Source organism: Podarcis filfolensis (assembly GCF_964270895.1).
Source record: "Podarcis filfolensis genome assembly, chromosome: 10".
Lineage (NCBI taxonomy): Eukaryota > Metazoa > Chordata > Lepidosauria > Squamata > Lacertidae > Podarcis > Podarcis filfolensis.
Window position 1 is genome coordinate 61,337,720 of NC_139612.1, and position 25,992 is coordinate 61,363,711.

The 25,992-nt window shown below is 41.8% G+C and overlaps 1 protein-coding gene and 1 long non-coding RNA gene across 42 annotated transcripts in view; both read left to right on the forward strand.

Annotated features, from left to right (window-relative positions):
• Nucleotides 1-25,992, forward strand: part of PLEKHA5 (pleckstrin homology domain containing A5) — a 178,776-nt gene that overhangs the window by 105,820 nt on the left and 46,964 nt on the right. For 40 of the 41 annotated variants that reach the window (XR_014538737.1, XR_014538738.1, XR_014538739.1 and 37 more), the window contains 3 exons: nt 2,779-2,899; nt 9,695-9,799; nt 16,871-16,943. Coding sequence is in view for 32 of the 41 variants with exons in the window: in XM_083572556.1 (XP_083428682.1) it covers nt 2,779-2,899; nt 9,695-9,799; nt 16,871-16,943 (299 nt within the window). In the remaining 9 variants the exon portion in view is untranslated. Of the gene's footprint in view, nt 1-2,778; nt 2,900-9,694; nt 9,800-16,870; nt 18,250-21,475; nt 25,986-25,992 lie in introns of those variants that run through there. The other variant, XR_014538742.1, reaches the window with a different exon arrangement.
• LOC310743170 lies at nt 18,192-25,985 on the forward strand. The gene is made up of 2 exons (XR_014538849.1): nt 18,192-18,263; nt 21,492-25,985. It is a non-coding gene; the product is annotated as an uncharacterized lncRNA (long non-coding RNA).

Here is a 25,992-nt window from a genome sequence, read left to right on the forward strand (position 1 = left end):
GGGGAGCCCTGCAGGAGTTCCCCGCAGGGCTCCCCACGCTGCGGATAGCAGCCTGCCGCCCGGCGGGCGGGGCACCCTGAAGCAGAGCGCCCCTCGCGCCGGGCATACATCCGCAGCGTGGGGAGCCCTGCAGGAGTTCCCCGCAGGGCTCCCCACGCTGCGGATAGCAGCCTGCCGCCCGGCGGGCGGGGCGCCCTAAAGCAGAGCGCCCCTCGCGCCGGGCATACATCCGCAGCGTGGGGAGCCCTGCAGGAGTTCCCCGCAGGGCTCCCCACGCTGCGGATAGCAGCCTGCCGCCCGGCTGGCGGAGCGCCCTTAATCAGAGCGCCCCTCACGCTGGGCAGACATCGGCCAGCCCCACAAGCTCGGGGGACAGCAGGGAGGCGCAGCGCCGCCATCCCACTGTTCCTTGACCTGGTTCGGTTTCTCCGACCTGTTTTTTTGGGGGGAAATAAAGGGAAAACTTTTTTCCTTTATTTCCCCCCCAAAAAACTAGGTGCGTACTATGGGACGGAGCGTCCTATGGGACGAAAAATACGGTATTTCTGCTTCTTGCATTTTAGATCAAGTTGTAGGATTAGCATGTTTTTGTTGTTAATTACATGTTCAGTAGAGAATTTTTTAAAAAGAAGCAAGGGCTGGGCAAAAAGTTTAGAATTTAAGCTTTTTAAGTTTGAAACTACTCCATCGTGCCTTTCCTTTGTGGGTACAGGCATGTTTAGAACCATTCTGTTTGCTTACCGAGAGGGTAAATCAGTTTTGGTGAGATCACTATGCTGTACTATACTGCACTGAGTAGGGAGCCTTTGACCCTCCAGATGTTGCTGAACTACAACTCTCATAAGCTCTGGTCATTGGTCCTGTTTGCTGGGGCTGACAGGAGTTGTATTTCAGCAACATCTTGAGATTCCCCACTCCTTACTTAACTATTGGTCAATGAGGCATTGCTCCTGTTCTATTTGATTCTCCTACCCCACTCCATTTGGTCGTCATTCATTGTTCACTAAAATGAAGCCTGAATGAGTGTCATCACCACTGTTGCCATGTTATAGCAATCAGTGCCATAAATGGTGCATTTATTGAAAACCAAACAGGCCATAATGGCTGGAAAACTTAAGATCCAGTACTAAGCTACTGACCCTCCCAACACAATCAAGATACTGTTATTCTCCTGGGTTGTGGAAGGTGATTAAAAAGAGCATCCTCATTATTTAATCCCCCCCCCCCCATATCACAAGACCACATACTTTTCACCAGTTCATCCTCGCTGTTCATTTTGTGGATGGCTTAGTACACAATCAGTTTGCTGTTTTCCCCAGGCCCAACTGTCCCAAGCTTGTTTTGAAGCTCTACTGTCTACTGTCCAGCATATTCACAGATCAGACTTCAGCTTTGCTCTCTTGGCCTGACTTCTGCTTTTCCTTGCATAGCTTCTCAAACCTGCTCCTCCTAGATGCATTTGGCTTACTAATATTTCCCTGCTATCCTCTTGACTTCTCTCTCCTTTTGACTACCAGCATTTCCTTATTTGTCTCTGGTGATTTTGCTGTCATTCAAGAAATTCAGATCTTTAAAAAGAGCAGAGTAATTAAGTTTACCTTCTAGTTGTAGTTCTAACAGTATCAATAATATACTTGTATGCCTGGAGCAATACTTGAGGGATAGAGATTGGCCTCTCAAAGAATGCAGGAGGAATGGAAGTCTTGCCAAGCTCTTGATTGCTTTAGGCCGGGGGTCTGCAACCCGCGGCTCCAGAGCTGCATGTGGCTCTTTTACACCTTTGCTGCGGCTCCGGGGCGGATACTAGCGAGGGGAGGAGGTACATTGTGCGCCCCGACACTCCCCACTGTGGCGGGCGCTGTACTGGCTGTGATGTCGCATGGGGGCGGTGCATGCGTTAGTCACTCACCGTCCCGACGTCACCTTCCCGCCCGCCCGCCCGCTACATTGTAAGGGGCATGTACGCTGGTCAATGCATTGAAAGGGGGCATGTACGCCGGTCACTGTTTTGAAGGGGAGTGAAGAACACACACACAAAAAAAGGTAACTTGTTAATTTAACGTTTATTTCTATGAGGAGGAGTAATTCTGAGGGGTCAAACAAAGAAATAATAAAAAGTGACAAAAAAGTTATTTTTATAATGATGAGTTTTGCGGCTCCCAGTTTTTTTTCCTTCAGAAACGGGTCCAAGTGGCTCTTTTTGTCTTAAAGGTTGCAGACCCCAGCTATAGGCATACCTGAACTCATCCATTGCAAAGGCTTACAGCTACAGAGAATCAACCTGTAACTTCATTTTGCATAGATTTTCTAAGCATTTGTATGCAGCTGAGTTACTAAAGTGGTCAGTCATTCTGTTAATACAGGTTTGTGTATCCAGGAGAATGTGCATACCAAATTCATCCAAGCCCTTTCGTTCTTTTCCAGTACTCATGCAGGCATGAGAAGGTAGTGCTGGAAGTAGGAGAAAGAAAGGCAGGAGATCCTCTGGAAAAGAAACCAAAAGCTTCACTATACCTTAGGGATAATGTCATGCATGTATGTAAACAAATTGTCTAGATTGCAGTTGTTCTATTTTTAGAGACTGATCTATTGAGAATCCACAAAGCATAATTTAACAACATAGTTTTTTCTTTAAAAATTTGCACAATTCTGTTGCAGCATCTGGGAAATTGTATGAATAGCATATATACGCTTTACGAAAGGACAGCTACAGATGCTTTTTTAGTAGCAGTCTACATACACAGCAAGTTCTAGTCTTGTTGCATATTCTATTTTCAGGACTGCAGCAACTATGTCATCTGAAGAAAAGAAAGACCGGCAAGTAAACATGATAGGTGAAGCTGCACACTATAATTTGACATCGGATTATGCTGCACATCCAATGAGTCCTCTGGGCAGAGTAAGTTACTACATCCAACATATATTATTTATTAGTCTACAATTATTCAGCTAGTTGGTAAAACATGGCACAGAGAAACAATTACATATACATTTTGAGACAATCAACTCATTTCTAGAAATAACCAAAGCTTGTTTGTATGCTTTTAAAGCACTTGGGCCTGTGATTTTAATTTGAAATAAAAAATGTCTGAAAACATCAGTTTTCCATCTCTTAGATCAGATACCTTCCCAGGTTGACTAGCTCCATCTGCCCCTCACTTCCCTCTACAGCAAGTGCAGAAGCAACCTTCTTGACCATTGAACCAATTCTTGATTTTGTCCACTCAGTCTGCCAAAGCCTGTTTTTACACGCAGGTGCAGTCCGTAATTCACAGAGGGTTTGGGACCCATTGGCTACCCTCACCTGGTTTAGCCAGCCAGTTGAAGCCATTCCCAACATGTGGCTGCTGTTGCTTGCCGACAGCTTCTAGGAGTCACAGGTGATAGCTGAGTGCAGGGTGGGGACCAAAGATGTATAGTCTACCTCGGAAGGAGCATGACTTGTCCCCCATCAGAGGTACTACCCCTCCCCTAACACTCCATACACATTTAAATATGTATGACTGAGATAAACATATCTACTTCCTATGTTTCCTCTTTGTTGAATTTTTTACTGTAATGCCTTCATGGCAGGGACCTCTGGCACTTCATTTGTGTGAGTGGCATTCACAGCCTGGAGTTATAAAAACAAAATAATTGTATATGCGTTTCCAGGTGATGCACTGGGTGAGAAATTTGGTTCTCTAGCTCATTTGGATTTTATACCACCTCCAGTGCAGGATTAGAGCTTTTTTGTGTCCAGATTTTAATGTTGACATCTGGGCATTCTCTGTCTTTGGCAGCTTATTCCCTCATATTACAATCTAATGAGATGGGAGAGTCACTTTCATGGCTGAAAGTGTCCACATGAGAATGATTGATACTTTCATTTAGCTCACAGAAAAAGCACTTGTGCTGCTGGGCCACTCAACACACGCATCTTTTTCTAGTGTGTTAATTGTTCCCATATGATAGTTTGACACAAATGAGTGCCTCACAGAAGTGTCCCTATACTTTAAACTGCAGCATGAGGTCAAGCTCTGTTTCCTCTTCTGCTTCTGTAAATAGCCAGAGCCTGTGTGGCTGCCTGCTTTTATATCATATTTCCAGTTGCTGCTGGTGGTAATACAGAATGAAGAGAAACGAAGGATTGTGATTTCTCCTTGGAGATCATTAATGTGCCTCAAGTTCACTGCTATCCTGTAGCCATCTTTTGCTTTGAAATGTTCTGCCACAACTGATTGATTAGATGGGCTTAGTTCATTTGAAACTGTATCAGCTGTGTGGTGGGGAGATGGAGTTTAGAAGGTTCAATGCTCTTGTTAAGAACAAACCTGAGACCCGCTTCCTAAGTCTTGTAAAGAAAAGTGTGTGTTCCATTCACAGCTGAGGGAAAAAATTAATAGTATTTTTATCTCCAGTGTGTGTCTCATGAAACTCCATAAAGCTGTATTCTTCCTATGACTGCCCATCAAAATAAGTTATTGTGCTGCTTTTTCTTGAATTCTGAGTTTAACAAAGTAGTAAAGCAAAGCATATTATGGCTGTTCTTCAGTGGATGAGGTTTAAAATACATTTCAGTTCTGCAGAGCTGCTATCCAAACAGATTCAACAATTGTGCTCACACGCTGCCACCCTGTCATGGCAAGTTGTCAGACAGGGCTGCAATACAGGAGCTGCAGAGAGGGACGGCTGACCTCCACTCTTGGTGTTTTCTGCTCCTTCCACACCCTCAAATGTGGGTGGAAGCTCTAGTTTTTGCATCCAGTGGGCAATTGGAATTTTGGAAATGCAACAGGCACCATAGAGAAAGCCAGCACGACTCTGCTCACCTCTAAGCCCTTTAGTTTGTCATGGACATTATACTGTGTTTCAAGGGTGCAGCATAGGACCTTGTCCCTTGGGACTGGGCAAACCCTGGTGACCGCAGGTACTATGCTTAAAGCTTTGGGCTTCTGATTCTTGACGATAAGTTCTGGTTGAACTCTGAGCTTCTTGTTTCTGTTTGAAAAAGAGCTGCATGGATTACCATTGAAACCTTGCCCCCCCCCATACAGTTGCTCACCATTGAAAGTTAGACTAGTGTTCACCTTACCTACTTTCATGAATGTTGGCACTCATGACAGCAGCAACACACTGTCAAGTAGGTCAGGCGTAAAATGCAACTGACATCTAATGTGCAACCAAGTGGGAATATTTTTTCATTAGTTTGTCAGCGTCTCATCCTCTTGATGAGCGAAGGCAACAGCACTAAATAAACAAAGTACGAAGGGGGAATACTGTAATATATACTTGTACTGTATTGGCTGTATTAGCCTCCCTGTTGTATTAATCAGCATGACTTACAAGGATGATACCCAGTGAAATTATTATGACCACTGTGGAAGAGTGTGTTCATATGAAACACAACAAGACTAGAAGAGGTGATTTGTAGTTTCTGGGAGGAGTAGGAAAAACTGCAATCTAGATCTTTGGAGATTAAAGTTGTGTTTTCTAGATTATATCTGCAGTGCCCCAGTTCATACATTTGCAGCAATGGAAGGCGGATATGTGGAGCAAGTCTCTGCCCCTGAATATGATCTGGGTCCTCTTTACAAGATCATCCTCCACGTTGAAGTCTCTTTATCTATCTGTTTTTTAATAGCATTTGTACTCTTCTCTTCAGCAAAAAGTGTCAGTGCTGGAGAGAGGGGCTTGTACTGTTTCAAAAAAGAAAGAAAGAAAGAGAAGCGCCCAGCTACTTTGCGCGTGTGCACACACCCACACCCACCCTGAAAAGCTCGATAACTTTTGTGTCTGGATTTTCACTTTTTGAAATATGGCAACCCTAGACTAAAGGCAAGCACCTATGGTAGGAAAACCCTCCTGGTCCGCAGCAGCAGGTATACAGTGCCTTATAAAGTTTGTACAACAAAACAGAGCCTGATCACCACACTCCCCAGCCCACCTAAGAAGAGGCTGTGTATGACTGGGTAGGGGTGGGAGCAAGGATCCAAAAACTTAGCCTTCTTTGACTGGCTTTCCCAGTGTAGAGACCCCAGCCTAGGGAACAGTTCTTTTTTACTTCAACAGAAGAAAATCAACGAGAAAATGCCCAAATGTATTTTCTCTCAAAAATGACCTGACATGTTTCAAACTTGACAAGTCCATTATATATATATATATTTTAATTTTAAAACATATAAAAAAGAGGCAGCTTTCTTTATTCACCTTCCATCTCTCTAAACTTTTTTTTAGAGATATTTTTGGTCACAAATTGGTGAAGCTCTTGTTCCTGGAATGCATATGAATTCATTCCAGTGTGATGGTACTGAACACTTGCCTATACTGTAAAGAATACCAGGATATAATGCAGGCATAGGCAAACTCAGCCCTCCAGATGTTTTGGGGCTACAACTCCCATCATCCCTAGCTAACAGGACCCAGGGTCAGGGATGATGGGAACTGTAGTCTCAAAACATCTGGAGGGCCGAGTTTGCCTATGCCTGATATAATGGACAAGATATAATCTTGTCCAGGGAAGCCCCAGACATAACTTGATGAAACTAATGCCAAGTTTCCAACAATGTAACAAAGAGGTTTGTTTGCCCCATATTTTTTTTTTGCAAGCTTTGCTTTAACTACTTCCTGGGTGAATGTCCATCCATTCCTTATGTACCAAGGTCTAAAACAAAAGAGGCATTGGGGGAATATGGTGAAAAAAATGTGAGCATGCCTTCAGAAATCGTTGGCAGATTGGGGGCATTTTTTACGTATTGCTACTGGTTTCATATAACCTCCAATGAGGAGGTTCAAAGCCATGGAAAATCCTTCCTCTAAAACCACATAATTGTTTGCAGATTCAGAAACCCTTCACTATGTTAGTTCACATTTCAGAAAACCATCTTCTGAGAAAGTGCTTAAAACAGCACATGAAGGGAAAGACTGCTGACAGTCAAGTCTACTTTAAACACTAAGCAGTACATTTGCAGTTTTATGTAACTCAGTTGATAGAGCATGAGACTCTTAATCTCAGGGTTGTGGGTTCGAGCCCCATGCTGGGCAAAGGATTCCTGCATTGCACGGAGTCAGACTAGATGACCCTTGTGGTCCCTTCCAGCTCCACAATTCTATGATCTAGTATTGTGCATGCCCATTACCTTTAAGTAAGTAAGGCACTAGTTGGAAAACAAGGTCTGTACTGCTTCGCACTATAAAAGTGCACACCTCTTGTTGTATATGGGTGCTAGGATTTACTTGATACCACTGAGTATTTGAGTTCCTAGAATGGTTCTGTTAGCTAGAATCGGAAGAAAATCATCAGTGCACTGATTCAGTTACCGTAATGCATATTCACAGTTGTGGGTAAGATGTGTGTGACTGTAAAGATTCACTTTGAGTTCCATGTTGTTCCTTGTACAAAAGTGAGCAAGTTTATATCCCAAGTCCCCAACAGATGTTTGATTGTCATATTCCATTTATTATTTATTCCTTAAGGTTTAGCATCCTCCGGTAGATTAGAAAAACAGTGGGGTGTCACCACTGCTCTTGTACCCTTTCCTGCTTAATGAGCAGGCTTGTTCAGTCACATCACTTTTACTTTGAGACATTCTGAGAGACATTGATCACTAATCAGCTCTCTAATGGACTGTATGTCACAGAAATATATGCAATAGTTATAAAAATTAATGGAGCTTGATTGTACAGAAGTGAGCATAGTCTTCTAGTAGAGTTATGAGAATACACGATACAAAGAGCTGAGGTTACGGAGTGGGTCAAACGTTGGCATTTAATTCATGTCAGGGTATTAATAGATTCTGGAATGTGCAACATAACTGTTAAGCATTTTCTTCAATGGTTTTGCTGAATTTTTAACCGGTGTCTCTAACTTTTCCTGAAGTTTTGCAAGTTGTAGTATTTATCTAAGAATGTTTTTAAAAAAGTTGTTTTTGCTTCTTTGGTGCTATTCACATATTTCAGTTCTATTGCACCTAGAATAGTATCCACAAAGAGAGCAGTAGCAGACCTCAGATATGCTCCCTCCAACCCACTCCTCTCACTGTAAAAACATGTGAACAGCCAAATAGGAGATGCTGCAGTTATTTCAGCCCATTAAGGTTTCACTTTTTGCAGTGAGAGAAGAAACCTAAAAGGAGTGATCCCAAAACTCATTCCCACTGTCTCTCCAGGAATGATCCTAGAGAAGGGGGAAGGATCTGAACAAAGTGAGCTTTGTTCAGTTGCTTTGGTTTCACATTAATCTAATATAGGTCTTAACCAATCTCTCACAAAAATGCTTATTTCACACTTTTGAAAGTAAGGTATAATGATTAAAGTATGTTTTTAACCCTCTAGTTTTATATTAGATTTCCTCTGATGTACATTGTCAGTTAAAAGGTGCTGGGAGAGGGATTCATTTCCTTCCCTGCTTTGAATTGCCTTCACTAGTGTTTTTTGAAACCTCTTTATAAATTGTTGTCTCCTTGCCAATGGACCGTGCTTTCCAGACATTCCCTGGATAGTACTTTCACTAGCAAACATCTAATAAGTTGCATTCATTGTATCAGTGGTGTGGCTGACAGTACACGATGTACACTGTTCTTTGCTACTCAAGGGCAACTTGAGAGAGATTGAATATGACCTTATTCATCTTTTCTAAGTGTGGGCCTGCTGGTTCATGCTACTGCATCCCAGTTCACCTTTGCTCCTTCAATCAGTCTCAAAGACCTGCAAAAACAGCTATCAGGAAAATACCAGAGTGAAACAGACTTAATCGCTTATTAATTCTGGTTTCTGTGGTGTGCAACTTGTGGAAGTTGATTTAGCAGATAATCTTCTCCGTGTTAGATTCCCAATTTGTCAAGAGCTAAGCAAAAGAGTGACATGACCATTGCCATCTTGAATTTGTAACATATGCACCCAACCTACCTACTCCAATAATAATAATAATAATAATAATAATAATAATAATAATAATAATAATAATATTTTATTTATATCCTGCCCTCCCCAGCCAAAGCTGGGCTCAGAGCAGCTAACAACAGTAAAATGATACAACATTCTAAAATCATTTCATTATAAAATCAGTTCAAATCAGATTAATGGCGACCATTGGCCTAGAGTTCTGTGAGGATTGCCAAAGGAGGGAGTCAGGCTGTGCCCTGGCCAAAGGCCTGGTGGAACAGCTCCGTCTTGCAGGCCCTGCGGAAAGATGTCAAGTTTATAGAAGATTATAGAAGCCATGGAGCTGGTCTATTGTATTTGTGTGAATTGCAACACAGAAAGAATTGAATCAGTCAAGTGGAAACTCAAATCTCCTTGTGATTTTAACCCACCCCAACCTGTTTTGATTTTCTGCTGAGGTCTGTCTTCTCTATTTTTAGTTCTCTTCCTAGAATCTGTACTGCATTTAATGTTTTGGCCCTTTTAAAAAGTAGTGCTATGTTTATGTAATATCCTATTAAGTCCCAATTTAAATATTTTGATCCTGATCTGTCCTGGGATTTGTTTCTTTCCCTCTGTAGAAAACTTCAAGAAATGCCTAAACCAGCAAAACCTACAAGTCAGTTACTTATTTACCCAACTAACAGAATAAAGCTGTTTCTTAACAAGTCCTGAGGGGATCACATGATGAGGAGCAACTGTGTCTCTCTGAGGATAGCCATGCATGTGTATTTATTCAATGTAAAAGATATTGGTGTTGCATTTTCTAATCCTTTTAATTTTATTTTTTTAGACATCACGCTCTTCAAAGAAAGTTCATAATTTTGGGAAGAGGTCAAATTCAATAAAAAGGAACCCCAATGCACCTGTTGTTCGACGAGGCTGGCTTTATAAGCAGGTATTATTCCTTCCTGAACATGATATAAATAATAACAACTTTATCTGAAGTGATGTGTTTGTAATTATGGGTGGTAACCTCTTCCAATACACACTTTTAATATTCCTCAATATATGATGATGGAAATTTGCTAATGGCATGCCCGAGAGAATCCTGTAATTGCAAATTAGTGATTTCCCTTTTTGAGTTTCTTGGCAAAAATGGTGTAAGGGTTTGCTGGCCCTATTAGTGAATATTCCATTTGAGACACAGCAGTAATTTCAGGGTTGTATCCAGTGCTGTGCAAGTGGAGTTCTGTTTGCAAAGTGTTTCTTTTCTTAGAAACATTGTTTCTATTCCTCCCCCTGACAAAGAATGCTTCAGCCCTCTGGAACTAATTGTCAGGGCATGTGAGGGGCTGGAAAGAAAGTTCCTTGTCTCCCCAGAGCTCTCCAGGCACATGTAGTCCCTGAAAAAACTTCTAAGGGCTTGGTTGTTTTATTGAACAATGTGGGGTGGGACATGAGGGGTTGCCGGGGGGGGCATGAGGGGGTTGCCCCAAACTGGGCTCAGAATCTAAGTGAAGGCAACGTAAGGACGTTGGTGGAAATAACCCCCCACATGCTCCACCTGTGCCTCATTCCGCTTTGTTGAAGGGGCCATTATGGAGAGGCTTTTCAGTAGTACAGGTAGATATTACCTCCCACGAACTTCCTTAAATTATCATCTTATTCAAGCCCCTGGCTCAGATTTCAGGGTGATAGGAACCTACCTCTGTCCGGTGTTCTGGGATCAGTAGTGACAGGTTTAGCTCACACTCCAGCGGTGTCATCAAGTGACGGACTTCAATTTCACCCATTTTTTAAATGTTGCTAAAAATCACCTAACACTTTTGCTTTACCCAAGCTTTCATCTTTGCAGTATAACTCAATTGGCATTCTATATTTTGCGACGTCTATTGATGAAACCTGTTCATGGAGTCAGGAACATTGTTACTTTGATTGCATTTTTAAGTTACTAGATGTTGCTGAAAGAGTTTCATTAAATGACAATCAATAATGCCAGCTACAGCCTTTAAGCAGCTGTCACAGGGCAGAACTTCTGCTTTTATTTTTGTATTAATGAACTAAGTAATTGAGTATGGAGTTTATTGGTGGCTAGTCACGGAATAGAAATTAGACAACTCTTTGAGATCTACATGGCATGTGCACCCTATTTTTCTCTGATGAAAGCTTATAACATCTGGAATAAGATAATTGCTTCCGTACTTTGGCTTTTTGATACAGCCGAATATTTTGCTTGTAACTAGTTTGAAGCACTGTTTATATAACACACTAAAGGTAGTCCCACTGTCAAACATTTTTTTAAAAAAAAATACAAAGCGTCAGACATGTACAGGGGGTGAGATGTTTTGAATCCCTATGCCAGAAGTCTCCTGCACATGCAAAACTAAGTCAGACTGGATAGCTCAGTTGGTTGGAGAGTAATGCAGATAATGCCAAGGTTGCAGGTTTGATCTCCGTATGGGTTAACTTAGTATTCCTGCCTTGCAGGTGGTTGGACAAGATGACCCTCGGGGCCACTTCCAACTCTACAATCTTAGGAGTCTAACATCTGGAGACCCCAGGATGGGAAATGCTGACATATAAACTAGTTTTCCATTTGTAGTGCCATTGAGAGAACGTTACCACGTTCCGTGCAATAAAAGTTACAAACCCAGGTATATAACTATTACTTTGGCATATGCAAGATAACATGCTTGCCTCTTTTAATATGCACAGCTAGTACTAAGCTGTAGTGCTATGGTGGGGAACTATGATCTTCCAGGTGCTTGGACTACAACTCCCATCATTCTCCTATCCAATGGGAGCTGGGGTCAAGCAAACTCTAGAAGTACCTTTCCTCTCAATATTCGGGGGGGGGGGAACCACTTTCTTTTAACTAAAGAAAGGATAATCTGCAAAAATACTGTAGAACCAAACTAGCCATGCCACACATTCCCCATCTATACTATAGCATAGTCATATGCTACAGTTAGTTATTTTATTGACAGCATTTATTATTCATACTACCAAAGTAATTAGAAACAATAAATGTATTCTGTAAAAAAGAGGGAGGGAACTTACATGCTAGCACAACAAATGAAAGCATCAGTTCAAATAGATAATAAAATCAAAACTGCCCTAATTCTTTTTATTTTATTTATGAAAGCAGCTTAACATGAAGAGTTCTTAAAAGCTTGAGAAAACAGACAGGTGTTTGCCTGGCATTTAAATGACAGCAACAAGGGTGCCAGGTGGGGTTCCTCAAGGAGGGCATTCTAAAACCCAGGAGCCACTCTAAAAGTGTTCTCTCTCTCTGGTCACCAGCTGTCACACTCCACATGACAGCGGTGCCTAGAGAGAGATTCAGATAACATTCTTGAAGTACAAGCAAATTGATATGAGAGTGACAGGCCAACAGGTATTTGAGTTCTAAGCTATGCAGAGTTTTAAAAGTTAAGATGAGAACTTTGAATTGAGTTTGGAAGCTTACAGGGACCCAGTGGATTTGTTGCAATACAAATGAGATATTATCTCTTTACCCAGTCAATGTTAGTGATCTGGTGCGCTCTCTCTCTCTCTCTCTCTCTCTCTCTCTCTCTCTGTGTGTGTGTGTGTGTGTGTGTGCTTAAGACTATCTATTTTGAATAAATAGACTACCTGCATTTTTAAAACTGTTGTCAGCTTCAAATACTTTTAGGTACAAAATTTGCATCAGTACTTAAAATATGTTGAGAGATGCATTTGGAATATGTGAGTTAAAAACAAAACAAACAAGACAGAACAGAGAAAAAATTGTTGGTGGGGGTATTTTATTTTTGTTTAGTAATCATTAAATGCTTGGGAAAGTAGCATATTTGTTTGAAAGAAGATTGTCAGATGAGAAGCTGGCACCTTGAGTAGAATTTGGGGTTAGAAGTTCATAAAATTCCTAAGTAAAAGTAGAATGTCTAAATACTTGCTTTTCTACTTAGGGGTGCATAACTTGAGAACAAGAAAATGAACACATCTGATGAGAGATCTTAGCAAAATAGTATACCAACTGCCCTTTTCTGTTTTAAGAATATTCAAAGATTTGGCATTCATTATTCTGCCACCCCTAAATATCATCTCAAGCCCATTCATCAGGAGAGTACTTAAAATTCACTAAAACCTTTTCTTCTTTAGGCCGATATTAACATATTTATTAAATTTTATTATCGGAGGATGCACACACACAGCTGTGGTGGCGGTAGCCATTCATTCTGTGAAACACATTGCAAATTGATTATAGACATAAAAGCAAATAAAATTACTTCAGGAATAAAGTTTTTTGTATCTGGAGGCATTTACTTGACAGTAACAGTATGGCCGATAAGAAGAGTAAAAACACTTTATGGGAAATGTGTTTTCCTTTCCCACATTTTATTGTTCTTTATATCCTGCCTTTCCTCCAAGGAGCTTAAGCTGGCATACATTATTCTTTTCTCTCCCCTCCTATTTTTCCCCCACAACAACCCTTTGAAGTAGACTAGGCTGACATTGTGTCCTTAAGAAGCTGCCTTATACGAAGCAAACCATTGGTTTATCTAGCCCAGTATTTACATAGGAAGCTGCCTTATATTTGGCCAGGCTGTTAGCCCATCTATCTCAATTTTGGCTACTCTCAGTGGCAGCAGTTCTCTGGGGTCTCTGGCGGAGTTAATCTACCATCACCACCTATATGAACCTTTTAGAGATTGTAGGAATTGAAGCTGGAACCTACCCCAGTGCTGCCTGTTCCTTCAGCAGCTCTCCCAAGAACTCAGGTAGCGATGTTAGATCCCTAAGTAGTGATGTTAAAATGAGAATGTGTGAACCTCTGCATGCAAAGGATGTGTTCTTCACTGAGCAAAAGTCTCTCACCCTGAAGTTCCAGAAGTATCCATCTACAGAGCTTTTATAGCTACCTTCCACATAAGTTAAATTAGGAGCTTGTGGGTTTGGCACTAGTTGCTTCTTCACTGTGTACAGTGTGCACATTTTTGAAAGAGCTGGGGCTTTTAGCATTCTAAATCTGTCGGGTTTCTAGATACTCAGTTTGCTGCTCAGTGGCATCTCCTTGCAACCAGGAAGGATTTGTAAGTGATGAGATGCCCACCATTTGTGAAGTCTTCTTCAGGCACCTGAGGACTGGCTATACAGTGGTGCCTCGCAAGACGAAATTAATTCGTTCTGCGAGTTTTTTCGTCTTGCGAATTTTTCGTCTTGCGAAGCACGGATTCCCATAGGAATGCATTGAAAATCAATGCGTTCCTATGGTCAAAAAAAGTCCAAACAAAGCCAAATTTGGTACAGAAAGAGTTTATTAAGTGCTCTTTAAAGTCACACATACTGTAAAGAGCATTTCAAAAATTGAAGGAACAATAATTTAAGTTTCTAAACAGGACAGAAAAGCATTTAAAAATCACCAAAGTGTACAGTACTGTACATACATTTTCTAAGACTCTGGGGGACAACTCGAAGAAGGTTCCTCTTCCACTCTTTGCTTCTTGCTGAAGATCCTGTCCATGGTCTGCTGCTTCATCCGCCTTTTCAGCACCTCCCTGAAAGACGACATGAGCCTCGTATCAAAAGTGTTTGCAAGGTCACGTGTCAGGTCCTTGTCAGGGTGGTGCCGCTGTGCAAAAGCCTGCACATCTTTCCACTTCTGGCAAATGTCCCTCAGTTCTTTGGAGGACAGCCGTTCCTCAGTTGCTTCCTCCTCTTCCAGCGAGGCCTGCTCCTGCGCAGCCTCTGCCTGCAGTTCGACCAGCTCCTGGGTGGTCAGCTCGTGGTCGTGCTCCTCCACCAGCTCGCTGATGTCCTCCTCAGTGACCTCCAGGCCCATGGTCCTCCCCAAGGAAACAATGTCCTGCACCACTGTTGACTCTGGTGCATCAGAGTCACTTGGTGCCACACAGTCCGGCCACAGGCTGCGCCAAGCGCAATTCAAATTTATCTGGCTGATCCCGTCCCAGGCCGTGGTGATCATCTTCAAGCAGGTGACGATCAGAACTGGCAGCCTCTCCATGCCTGACCACGCTGTGGATTCCAGATCTTGTCTTGAACCGGTCAAACCAGCCTCTGCTTGCCTTGAAGACTTCTGGCTCGCCTGAGGTTCCAGGCTGTTGCCGGACGAGGTCTGCGTGCAAGGCCTTGGCCTTCTCACAAATGACGGCCTCAGTCACTGTGTCCCCTGCACGCTGCTTCTCTTCTAACCAGATGAGCAGCAACTTCTCCACCTCCTCCAGAACAGCTGGGCAGTTCTTCACGATCCTGGTGACTCCCTTGGCTACATCAGTCGCAAGGATCTTCTCCCTCATCTTCAGGATGGTCCCAATGGTCGATGGATTCCTCCCGTACTCCCTGGCGAGGTCTGTCACACACATTCCACCGTCGTGCTTCCGGATGATCTCCTTCTTCATTTCCAGCGTAACCTTCTCCTTCTTCCTGTCGCCGGCCTCTGCAGCAGCAGTCTTCTTGGGCCCCATGGCAGCACAGCTCCTACCTTCGCAACCCCCCCCAAAAATAATCTGTGCTTCACATCCAAAAAATTCAAAAGCACCAAACCTCCTAGAAAACACACAAGCTTCCAGATTCTTGCAAACCCCTTCTCAACTATTCCCCCAGCCACCAACCACACAGAAATCCAAACCCAGAAATCTTTTTTTTTTAACAACAGCAGAGTGCTCCAATGGTCACAAAAAAATCATAAAAATGCAGGAAAAAAAACACACAAGCTTCCAGATTCTTGCAAACCCCTCCCCAACACCAAGTCCTTGAATTCCAAACACCCCAACCCAAAATCCAAAAACCCCAAAAAAAGTTTTAAAAGTTTAACTTACCAAATGGCTGCAAAAGAAGTTTTGGAAAAGCTTCAAAAATCACCCAAGTCTTCAAAAACCTCAAAAAAGGCTACCACACCGCGTGCTATGAGTTGCTCCTCGAAGTCAAGTCGCAACTGCACCTCTTCAAGCAATGTACCCTGGGTATTAACGGTTTTAAGAAAAAGGAAACAAACTTGCAAGACGTTTTCGTCTTGCGAAGCAAGCCCATAGGGAAATTCGTCTTGCGAGTTTTTCGTCTTACGAGGCATTCGTCTTGCGAGGTACCACTGTAATTGCTTGGGTGAAATGGACAGTTGTTCTCTGCTTACTCAGGGCTGGTTTACACAAACATGTATATTACTTGGTCTCATTGCTCAACTGTTCTCAGATAAATGTGCCTCTACTTAAAAATACTATGTGGTGACAAAGAAGAGCCGTGCTGGATCAGGACAAAGGTCTCTCTAGCCAAACATCCCAAACATAGTGGCCGACTGATGCATCTGGAAAGACCATGTGGGCAAAAAGTCATTTTGTGCAATTGTTTCCAGCAACTGTTTTTCAGAGGCATCCTCTGCGAAGTGCATGTTTCCAAATAAGATCCTAAAGATAAGAAAATTAACATTTTGAGAAATTAATTTATGAGATAAATCACTCTCTATCAAGCATATGCAACTTGTTCAGAGGTATGCTGCCTTTGATCATGGCAATAGCATTTAGACACTATCTGATGAGGTGGTGATGAACCTTTAGTGTCTTCCTCACAGATATAACAATGCTACAGTCAACCAGTGAAATCACAAACGCTGTATAATGACTTCACAGTTGAGGTGCTGAACTCTGGCTTTTAGAGTGGAGGCTTGGTGAGCTTCAGCTCACATTAAACCTTTGATCTAGAACAGGCATCGCATTCTTCTGTGGTGGGGAGGGCAAGGCAGCAGTGGCACTTTTCTTTTTACACCTGTATATATATTCCATATAACTTCTGAAGAAGACCTTGTATTGGTTTCACATACTTCCCATTACATGACCCGCTCCAAAGCAAAAGGGTGTCAGGAAGGGGCCTGCATTTTGCTCACAGCAAGTGCAGGTGCCACCTCAAGCGTCACAAGAGGGGGTTGCTGGCTCTTATTTTGCCAGTCTCCTTAATGTGTTATTTTCTGTTAAATGTCATCATAGCCTTTAAATTGTTGATTCTTATGGATTGTGTGTTTGATTTCATACAGGATAGCACTGGCATGAAGCTATGGAAGAAGCGATGGTTTGTTCTGTCCGATCTGTGCCTCTTCTATTATCGGGGTAAGTTTCTAATTGTTAGAGGCTAACCTAGGCCTTCCAAAGATGACATATGTTAAACTTTTAAAATAAAGGTTTTGAAACTGTCCTGCTGATAAAAACTTAAAAGGGCTAATTTAACACTAAACTTAACGTGCTCTGCAGAACATGTGTGATTATTTGATAAGAACTGCATCATAAGACAAGACTGTGTAAAGGAACTCTCTGAATTGCAGTGTGAATAATGTAATTTCTTTTCTTTCTGTTGACCTAATGCACTGCCAGCTATGTCTGATGTTGTTTCCTATTATTCCACCCATTTGCAAACAAAATAATCCTTGCATCTGCAAGAATTTAGAAAATTAGGATTTTGTAAAGTTCACACACTTGACTGTTGTGCCCAGAGAACCCTCCTATTCCTCTTAATTCACTAGTTCCATGCATTAAGGCAGTTCTAAGTGCTTTTCGTGTAGCTGGTGAGGGGTGGGGTGATGTGAAGAAGCAGGTTTACAAGAAGCTTAACTACAAGCGACCCAGGGCAACTCTTTTTAAAGCATTCCCTCCATGTAACTTGTTGACATTGTAAACCAGGGATGGGGAACCTCTAGTCCTCCAGGTGTTAGCTACAACTTCTACCATCCTGGCCATTAGCCATTCCAACAACTTTTCTAGAGTCACAGATCCCCAACCCTTGTTCTGAATAGAAATATTCTTCCCCTGTTCTATGGCCTTTGGAATGAAAAGTGTGCATGTACCTTGTTCACCATCAATGGCTACATGAAAGTCTTTCATGAGCTGAAAGTATTTATAGGATTAATGTTTGCTGTTTCAGTCCATTATACATTAAATATGCATTACTGAGGGATAACCATTCTCCTTCCAGCTGATTCTCATAATAATTATAAACTAAAAACATTCAGAATAGCAATCTGTTTGTTGTCTTGATAACTCTGCACTGCATTTGATGTTTATGGCCTGTAGATCCAGTAAACTGTGACTAGACTGGACAGTTTGGCAAAGATCATGGTGGGCTTCAAAAGTAAATATAACATTTGAAACATTTAATATAAGTTAAGCTCTTAGTAATTTTGTCCTTTATTATCTAACTTTTTTCAGCATAATACTCTAAAATTCTCTAGCTTGCCCCAGTACAAGATCTACAAACTTCTAAAAATATATTTTACATTGTTTATGCTTAAGATGTGCAAAACGCCATGTTCATGTTAATGTGTTCTGCATATCTGTGGTCTATATGTATTACGTGTCTTGAAACAACTATCAAGCCCAGCCTCAAGTCAAAATGGCAGTCTGTCAATCTGAGATGGAAGGGGTTGTTTTGTTGTTGTTTAGTCGTTTAGTCGTGTCTGACTCTTCGTGACCCCATGGACCAGAGCACGCCAGGCACTTCTGTCCTCCACTGCCTCCCGCAGTTTGATCAAACTCATGCTGGTAGCTTCAAGAACACCATCCAACCATCTCATCCTCTGTCATCCCCTTCTCCTTGTGCCCTCCATCTTTCCCAACATCAAGGTCTTTTCCAGGGAGTCTTCTCTTCTCATGAGGTGGCCAAAGTATTGGAGCCTCAGCTTCACGACCTGTCCTTCCAGTGAGCACTCAGGGCTGATTTCCTTAAGAATGGATACGTTTGATCTTCTTGCAGTCCATGGGACTCTCAAGAGTCTCCTCCAGCACCATAATTCAAAAGCATCAATTCTTCGGCGATCAGCCTTCTTTATGGTCCAGCTCTCACTTCCATACATCACTACTGGGAAAACCATAGCTTTAACTATACGGACCTTTGTTGGCAAGGTGATGTCTCTACTTTTTAAGATGCTGTCTAGGTTTGTCATTGCTTTTCTCCCAAGAAGCAGGCGTCTTTTAATTTCGTGACTGCTGTCACCATCTGCAGTGATCATGGAGCCCAAGAAAGTAAAATCTCTTACTGCCTCCATTTCTTCCCCTTCTATTTGCCAGGAGGTGATGGGACCAGTGGCCATGATCTTCGTTTTTTTGATGTTGAGCTTCAGACCATATTTTGCGCTCTCCTCTTTCACCCTCAATAAAAGGTTATTTAATTCCTCCTCACTTTCTGCCATCAAGGTTGTGTCATCTGCATATCTGAGGTTGTTGATATTTCTTCCGGCAATCTTAATTCCGGCTTCGGATTCATCCAGACCAGCCTTTCGCATGATGAATTCTGCATATAAGTTAAATAAGCAGGGAGACATTATACAGCCTTGTCATACTCCTTTCCCAATTTTGAACCAATCAGTTGTTCCATATCCAGTTCTAACTGTAGCTTCTTGTCCCACATAGAGATTTCTCAGGAGACAGATGAGGTGATCAGGCACTCCCATTTCTTTAAGAACTTGCCATAGTTTGCTGTGGTCGACACAGTCAAAGGCTTTTTGCATAGTCAATGAAGCAGAAGTAGATGTCTTTCTGGAACTCTCTAGCTTTCTCCATAATCCAGCGCATGTTTGCAATTTGGTCTCTGGTTCCTCTGCCTCTTCTAAATCCAGCTTGCACTTCTGGGAGTTCTCGGTCCACATACTGCTTGAGCCTTCCTTGTAGAATTTTAAGCATAACCTTGCTAGCGTGTGAAATGAGTGCAATTGTGCGGTAGTTGGAGCATTCTTTGGCACTGCCCTTCTTTGGGATTGGGATGTAGACTGATCTTCTCCAATCCTCTGGCCACTGCTGAGTTTTCCAAACTTGCTGGCATATTGAGTGTAGCACCTTAACAGCATCATCTTTTAAAATTTTAAATAGTTCAGCTGGAATACCATCACTTCCACTGGCCTTGTTATTTGCAGTGCTTTCTAAGGCCCATTTGACTTCACTCTCCAGGATGTCTGGCTCAAGGTCAGCAATCACACTGCCTGGGGTGTACGAGACATCCATATCTTTCTGGTATAATTCCTCTGTGTATTCTTGCCACCTCTTCTTGATGTCTTCTGCTTCTGTTAGGTCCTTACCACTTTTGTCCTTTATTATGGTAATCTTTGTACGAAATGTTCCTTTCATATTTCCGATTTTCTTGAACAGATCTCTGGTTCTTCCCATTCTGTTGTTTTCCTCTATTTCTTTGCATTGCTCGTTTAAGAAGGCCTTCTTGTCTCTCCTTGCTATTCTTTGGAAATCTGCATTCAATTTCCTGTATCTTTCACTATCTCCCTCGCATTTTGCTTGCCTTCTCTCCCCCGCTATTTGTAAGGCCTCATTGGACAGCCACTTTGCTTTCTTGCATTTCTTTTTCATTGGGATGGTTTTAGTTGCTGCCTCCTGTATAATGTTGCGAGCCTCCACCCATAGTTCTTCAGGCACTCTGTCCAGCAAATCTAAATCCTTAAACCTGTTCCTCACTTCCACTGCGTATTCATAAGGGATTTGGTTTAGATTGTATCTTACCGGCCCAGTGGTTTTTCCTACTTTCTTCAGTTTAAGCTTGAATTTTGCTATAAGAAGCTGATGATCTGAGCCACAGTCAGCTCCAGGTCTTGTTTTTGCTGACTGTATAGAGCTTCTCCATCTTTGGCTGCAGAGAATATAATCAATCTGATTTCGATGTTGCCCATCTGGTGATGTCCATGTGTAGAGTCGTCTCTTGTGTTGTTGGAAAAGCGTGTTTGTGATGACCAGCTTGTTCTCTTGACAGAACTCTATTAGCCTTTGCCCTGCTTCGTTTTGATCTCCAAGGCCAAACTTGCCAGTTGTTCCTTTTATCTCTTTATTCCCTACTTTAGCATTCCAATCCCCTATAATGAGAAGAACATCCTTCTTTGGTGTCACTTCTATAAGGTCTTGTAAGTCTTCATAGAATTGGTCAATTTCAGTTTCTTCAGCACCAGTAGTTGGTGCATAAACTTGGATTACTGTGATGTTAAAAGGTCTGCCTTGGACTCGTATCGAGATCATTCTATCATTTCTGAGATTGCATCCCAGTACAGCTTTCGCCACTCTTTTGTTGACTATGAGGGCCACTCCATTTCTTTTACGGGTTTCTTGCCCACAGTAGTAGATATGATAGTCATCCGAACTGAATTCGCCCATTCCCGTCCATTTCAGTTCACTGATTCCCAGGATGTCAATATTTATTCTTGCCATCTCATTTTTGACCACATCCAACTTACCCAGATTCATGGTTCTTACATTCCAGGTTCCTATGCAATATTTTTCTTTACAGCATTGGACTTTCCTTTCGCTTCCATGCATATCCGCAACTGAGCGTCCTTTCGGCTTTGGCCCAGCCGCTTCATCAGCTCTGGATCTACTTGTACTTGTCCTCCGCTCTTCCCCAGTAGCATGTTGGACGCCTTCCGACCTGAGGGGCTCATCTTCCAGTGTCATAACTTTTATATGCCTGTTGTCTTTGTCCATGGAGTTTTCTTGGCAGGGATACCGGAGTGGCTTGCCGGTTCCTCCTCCAGGTGGATCACGTTTGGTCAAAACTCTCCACTATGACCTGTTCATCTTGGGTGCCCTGCTCGGCATAGTTCATAGCTTCTCTGAGTTATTCAAGCCCCTTCGCCACGGCAAGGCAGTGATCCATGAAGGGGTTGTTTAAGTAAGGCCAAATCAGCAGTAATTGAATATTGGCTGTTCATTGTATGAGAGGTAGTAAGGGGAAAATATCAGGAAGGGTTAAACTTTTGAGTCTGGGTGATGAAATTCAGAACATCCATTGATGAAATCAAGAAAATTAATACACAATTCATGATATTGAAATGAAGTGGGAATCAAGATTTTGCAATATCATAACAGCAATCTGTAAAACTTAAAAGAAATCATTTGAAATTGAGTTAATCCCTCTGCAAAATGACCATTATAAAAATTTAGGGTAATTTTAAGCACCAAAGTTCTCATGCAGTAACAACTTAATGAATTCAGAATCATTGTGTGGATTTTTCTTTTTAAAAAGAAAGATTATAGGTTGTTGAAAAAACCAAGCCACTGCTGAGTCAAAATTAGTGTAACTGTAATACTGTAATTTTAGACATGGAGACTTTGGTTGAGCTAAAATTGTACTATAATTAGGTAGGTGGCCAGATTGTTGGTGGGTTTTCCTGCTCAGAAGAAAAATCAGCTTAGCTTTCTTCACGCAAGTATGCAACTTCTTCATTCAGGGCAACCATTTTAGCTTTTTTGAGAAATATCCCATTGTGCACATCGAGAATATTAATCATAGCCTAGTACAAAAGTTTTACTTATCTGTGTTGCTAATTCTCTTCAGTATTTTCCACTTGATTAAATTATTGGTTTTAGGCTAGATAAGAAATATAAAAACTGATCTGCTTAGATTGCATGAATAAATAAACCAAAGCTATTTATATACCCATCCTCTGGGAAGCAATTGAAGCAGATGGAGTTAGATAACCAGATGTTCTAGTAATCATTTGCAAGCATTAGTAATGGTTATGAGAACACATCAGACATATTAACCCTCACCTATTCATGTTTGAATGCTAAGCTTTGTTTTGTTTTGGTTTTTTTAAAAACTTAGCTTATACTTAGTATGTATACTTATAATACCATTTATAAAGGTTGTGTAGGCTCACACAGAGTTCTCTACAGTCATACCTCGGGATGAATACGCTTCAGCTTAAATATTTTCGGGTTGCGCTCCACAGCGACCCGGAAGTAACAGAGCTCGTTACTTCCAGGTTTCACTGCTCGCACATGTGCAGACGCTCAAAATCATGTCACATGCATGCGCAGAAGCAGCAGAACATGATGCGCAGTCACTTCTTATGTTCGTTTCAGGGTGCTAATTGGGCTCTGGAGCAGATCCCGTTCGCATCCAGAGGTACCACTGTATTTCTTATTTGGACCTCTCTTGGTTGCTAAGAAGACTAGTTTGGAGGGAGAGTGTGGTTCTCTAATTTTGTTTCCTCCCATCTTTTCTGATTTGGAGGGTGTGGATCCCTGAAGCAGAACGTGCGCGGAGAGCAACTATGATCTTTCCTCTCATTTTGGGCTGGGATTTTCTCTGATTGATCTTGCTTTCCTTCAGCTTGGTCCTTGGGAAACTTTAAAACACATGACAGGTCCAAGTTGCTGTCCTTGTTTTTTTCTTCCTGTCACCTGAAAGCGCTTTGTCCTTCTTCCGTCTTGCCTAGTGCATTTTCTTCTGCAGCAGTTTTAAAACATCAGAAGTGGAAGCTTGGGTTCATTTGTACTTTTAAAACAGCACTTGTTATTGTTTGGCATTAATATAATATCATGAGAATACAAGTCCCTACCCCAGAGTGTTTGCTATCTAAGGAGAGAGGAACAAGGGAGAAAAAAAGAGGAAATTGAAGCAATTAAACAGGAGAAGAATAGGCAATCTTCACCAGATGTTGCATCCAATAAGTTGGACTGTGGTCCACAGATGTATATGCCATAATAAATTTATTAGTCCTCTGACACCTTCAATACAATTTTTTTGGCAGTTATTTCAGTTTAATATACTTAGATTTATCTACAGTAGAATAATATACCAGTAATATGTTTAGAGCTACTACCATCACTTTAGTAGTGTTGCAGTTTAACTGTAATTGGACTTGTTATAGTTGTAATGACAGAGAGGCAATCTATAAAACTTAAAATAAATTTATACTTACATAGCATTTGCCCCAATTGCTCAAATCACACTTACTCAGTAATCCTTATAATGATCCAATAAACTAGTCCAGTGTTCTTAACTCCATGTTATAGATGGAGGCCTGGATTTTGAGGGATCCTGACTTGTCTGAGGCCACTTTGGAAGTTTGTACCGTAGTTGAGCTAAGATTTGAACCACAGGTTTCCTAGCCTGTAGTTCATGCTTTCAACTACAACATACTATGCTAGGTTGGACTGGATCACATATCCCACATATACTGTGCCAAGGAGCTGTGCAGATCTCCACTCTATTCTGCATCAGCACTTTAAGCAAACCCACTCCAAACACACAAAGCCTTCATTTATTTATGTTTCATAAGTTACAAACTGTTTTTCTATTCCTGGCAGAGGCTTGCTATTCTGGTATTGTAAAAACTCTGTTTTTCAGCATCCTTTTTATTGCTTTTGCTGGAGGATAAAAGACCAATTTCACCTTTGTTGCAAGCAACAGAGCATTCTAATTGAATAAGCATTCTAATTGAAGGCCTAGGATAAAAGAGACTTCTTTTATTTATTGTTTCCTTTTTATTTTCTATGTGAAAATAAAAATAGATGCAGGAGGCAAAGAAATCTGTGGACAAAAGCTCATCTAAAGGGAATTTATAATATGATGTTGGTACAGTAAATAAATTCAGTATAAAAGTGGTTGTGTACATATCTACTAGAAATAATACCTGGCCATAATTCACTCAAAAGTAGGTAGTTTTATTTGTGGTATAGATTGATAAGAGGTTTTCTGCCAGAACAGGGGGATCCAATTCTTTTAAAGAGTTTTCCCCAAAGTAGAGAAAAGTCTCAAAGCTTGCCTCAGTGTGGGTAATAGAGAGCAATCACTGGCCTCTTGCTACAGTACACTTTGAATGGAGTCACCATCTATTTATTGTCTGGCTGTGGGTAGAGCCAGGCCATGTCATAGACCAACAACAGGAGGGGGCTGTATATGAAACATAGAACATATACTTTGGGAAGAAAGCACTAAGCCACAAAGCTGGATCTTGATTTGGGAACCATTGTTTTCAGGGAGCTGCAATTGCGCCTGCACTGGGCTTCTTGTCACAGATATACCTTAATTTTGGATATACTCCCGTCAGTTTCTTCTCTCTCGTTTCACCATTCCCAGCCTTGGTTCTGCCACTGCCAGTTGTGTTCCAAGGTTGATGCTGTGAACCAGTCAGTAGTGGTTGGTTTACCTTTCTTTTCTCCAGCGAAACTAGTATTTCTACTAATCATTGTGTCTACATGGATTTGATTGGTTTCCACAGGTCTTGCACAGATCTGATGGACTGTACACGCAGGCAGCGACCATTTTAGACGTGTCAGATATGTGTGTGACCATGCCGAACCTGGAAGTGACCCAAAAGCATCACACAAAGGGGCAGAGTAGGGGGTGGGCAGGGGTGGAGGCAGAACTGGGTGTTTGCAGGCTTTTTCAGAGGTGTTTCAAATACATGTGGATTTCACTTAAACACATGATCCCTTGGAATGTAACCACCCACGTAAATTGGGAGTTGTCTGTAGTCTCAAATGATGACCATAACACTATAATTAAGATAAGACTATACATGAGTAAATATAGCACACTCTAGAGCATCTATTCCCCTTCATGGATCACTGCCTTGCCGTGGCGAAGGGGCTTGAATAACTCAGAGAAGCTATGAACTATGCTGAGCAGGGCACCCAATGCTTTTGAATTATGGTGCTGGAGGAGACTCTTGAGAGTCCCATGGACTGCAAGAAGTTCAAACCTATCCATTCCTAAGGAAATCAGCGCTGAGTGCTCACTGGAAGGACAGATCCTGAAGCTGAGACTCCAATACTTTGGCCACCTCATGAGAAGAGAAGACTCCCTGGAAAAGACCCTGATGTTGGGAAAGATGGAGGGCACAAGGAGAAGGGGACGACAGAGGACGAGATGGTTGGATAGTGTTCTCGAAGCTACCAGCATGAGTTTGACTAAACTGCGGGAGGCAGTGGAAGACAGGAGTGCCTGGCGTGCTCTGGTTCATGGGGTCACAAAGAGCCGGACACGACTAAACGACTAAACAGCAACAACAGAGCATCTATTTGTATAGATGCCTTTAAGAGCATGGCAATTAATATAGTACTTTTAGGTATTTAGATATATTATTTAGATCCAAATATATTAAAACTTGCTGTGGCCTTTGAGCATGAAAGTTAAGATGGCCAAACTGTATGGTATTGTGAATTTCATGCTGCTGAATTTCATACAATACTTGCACAGTTACATTTTCTGTCAAGGGTACTAGCATACCTCATATATTACAAACTTTGCACCCAAAAGTGTATTTGGTCAAGAATGGCTTGTACTTTCTGTATTGCAGAAGATTTATGTTTAGGCATTAATAGCATGGTCCTTTTAGTCTAGCCTGCCTTGCAGGCTGCATGCTCACTTTGGAAAAATAGTGTC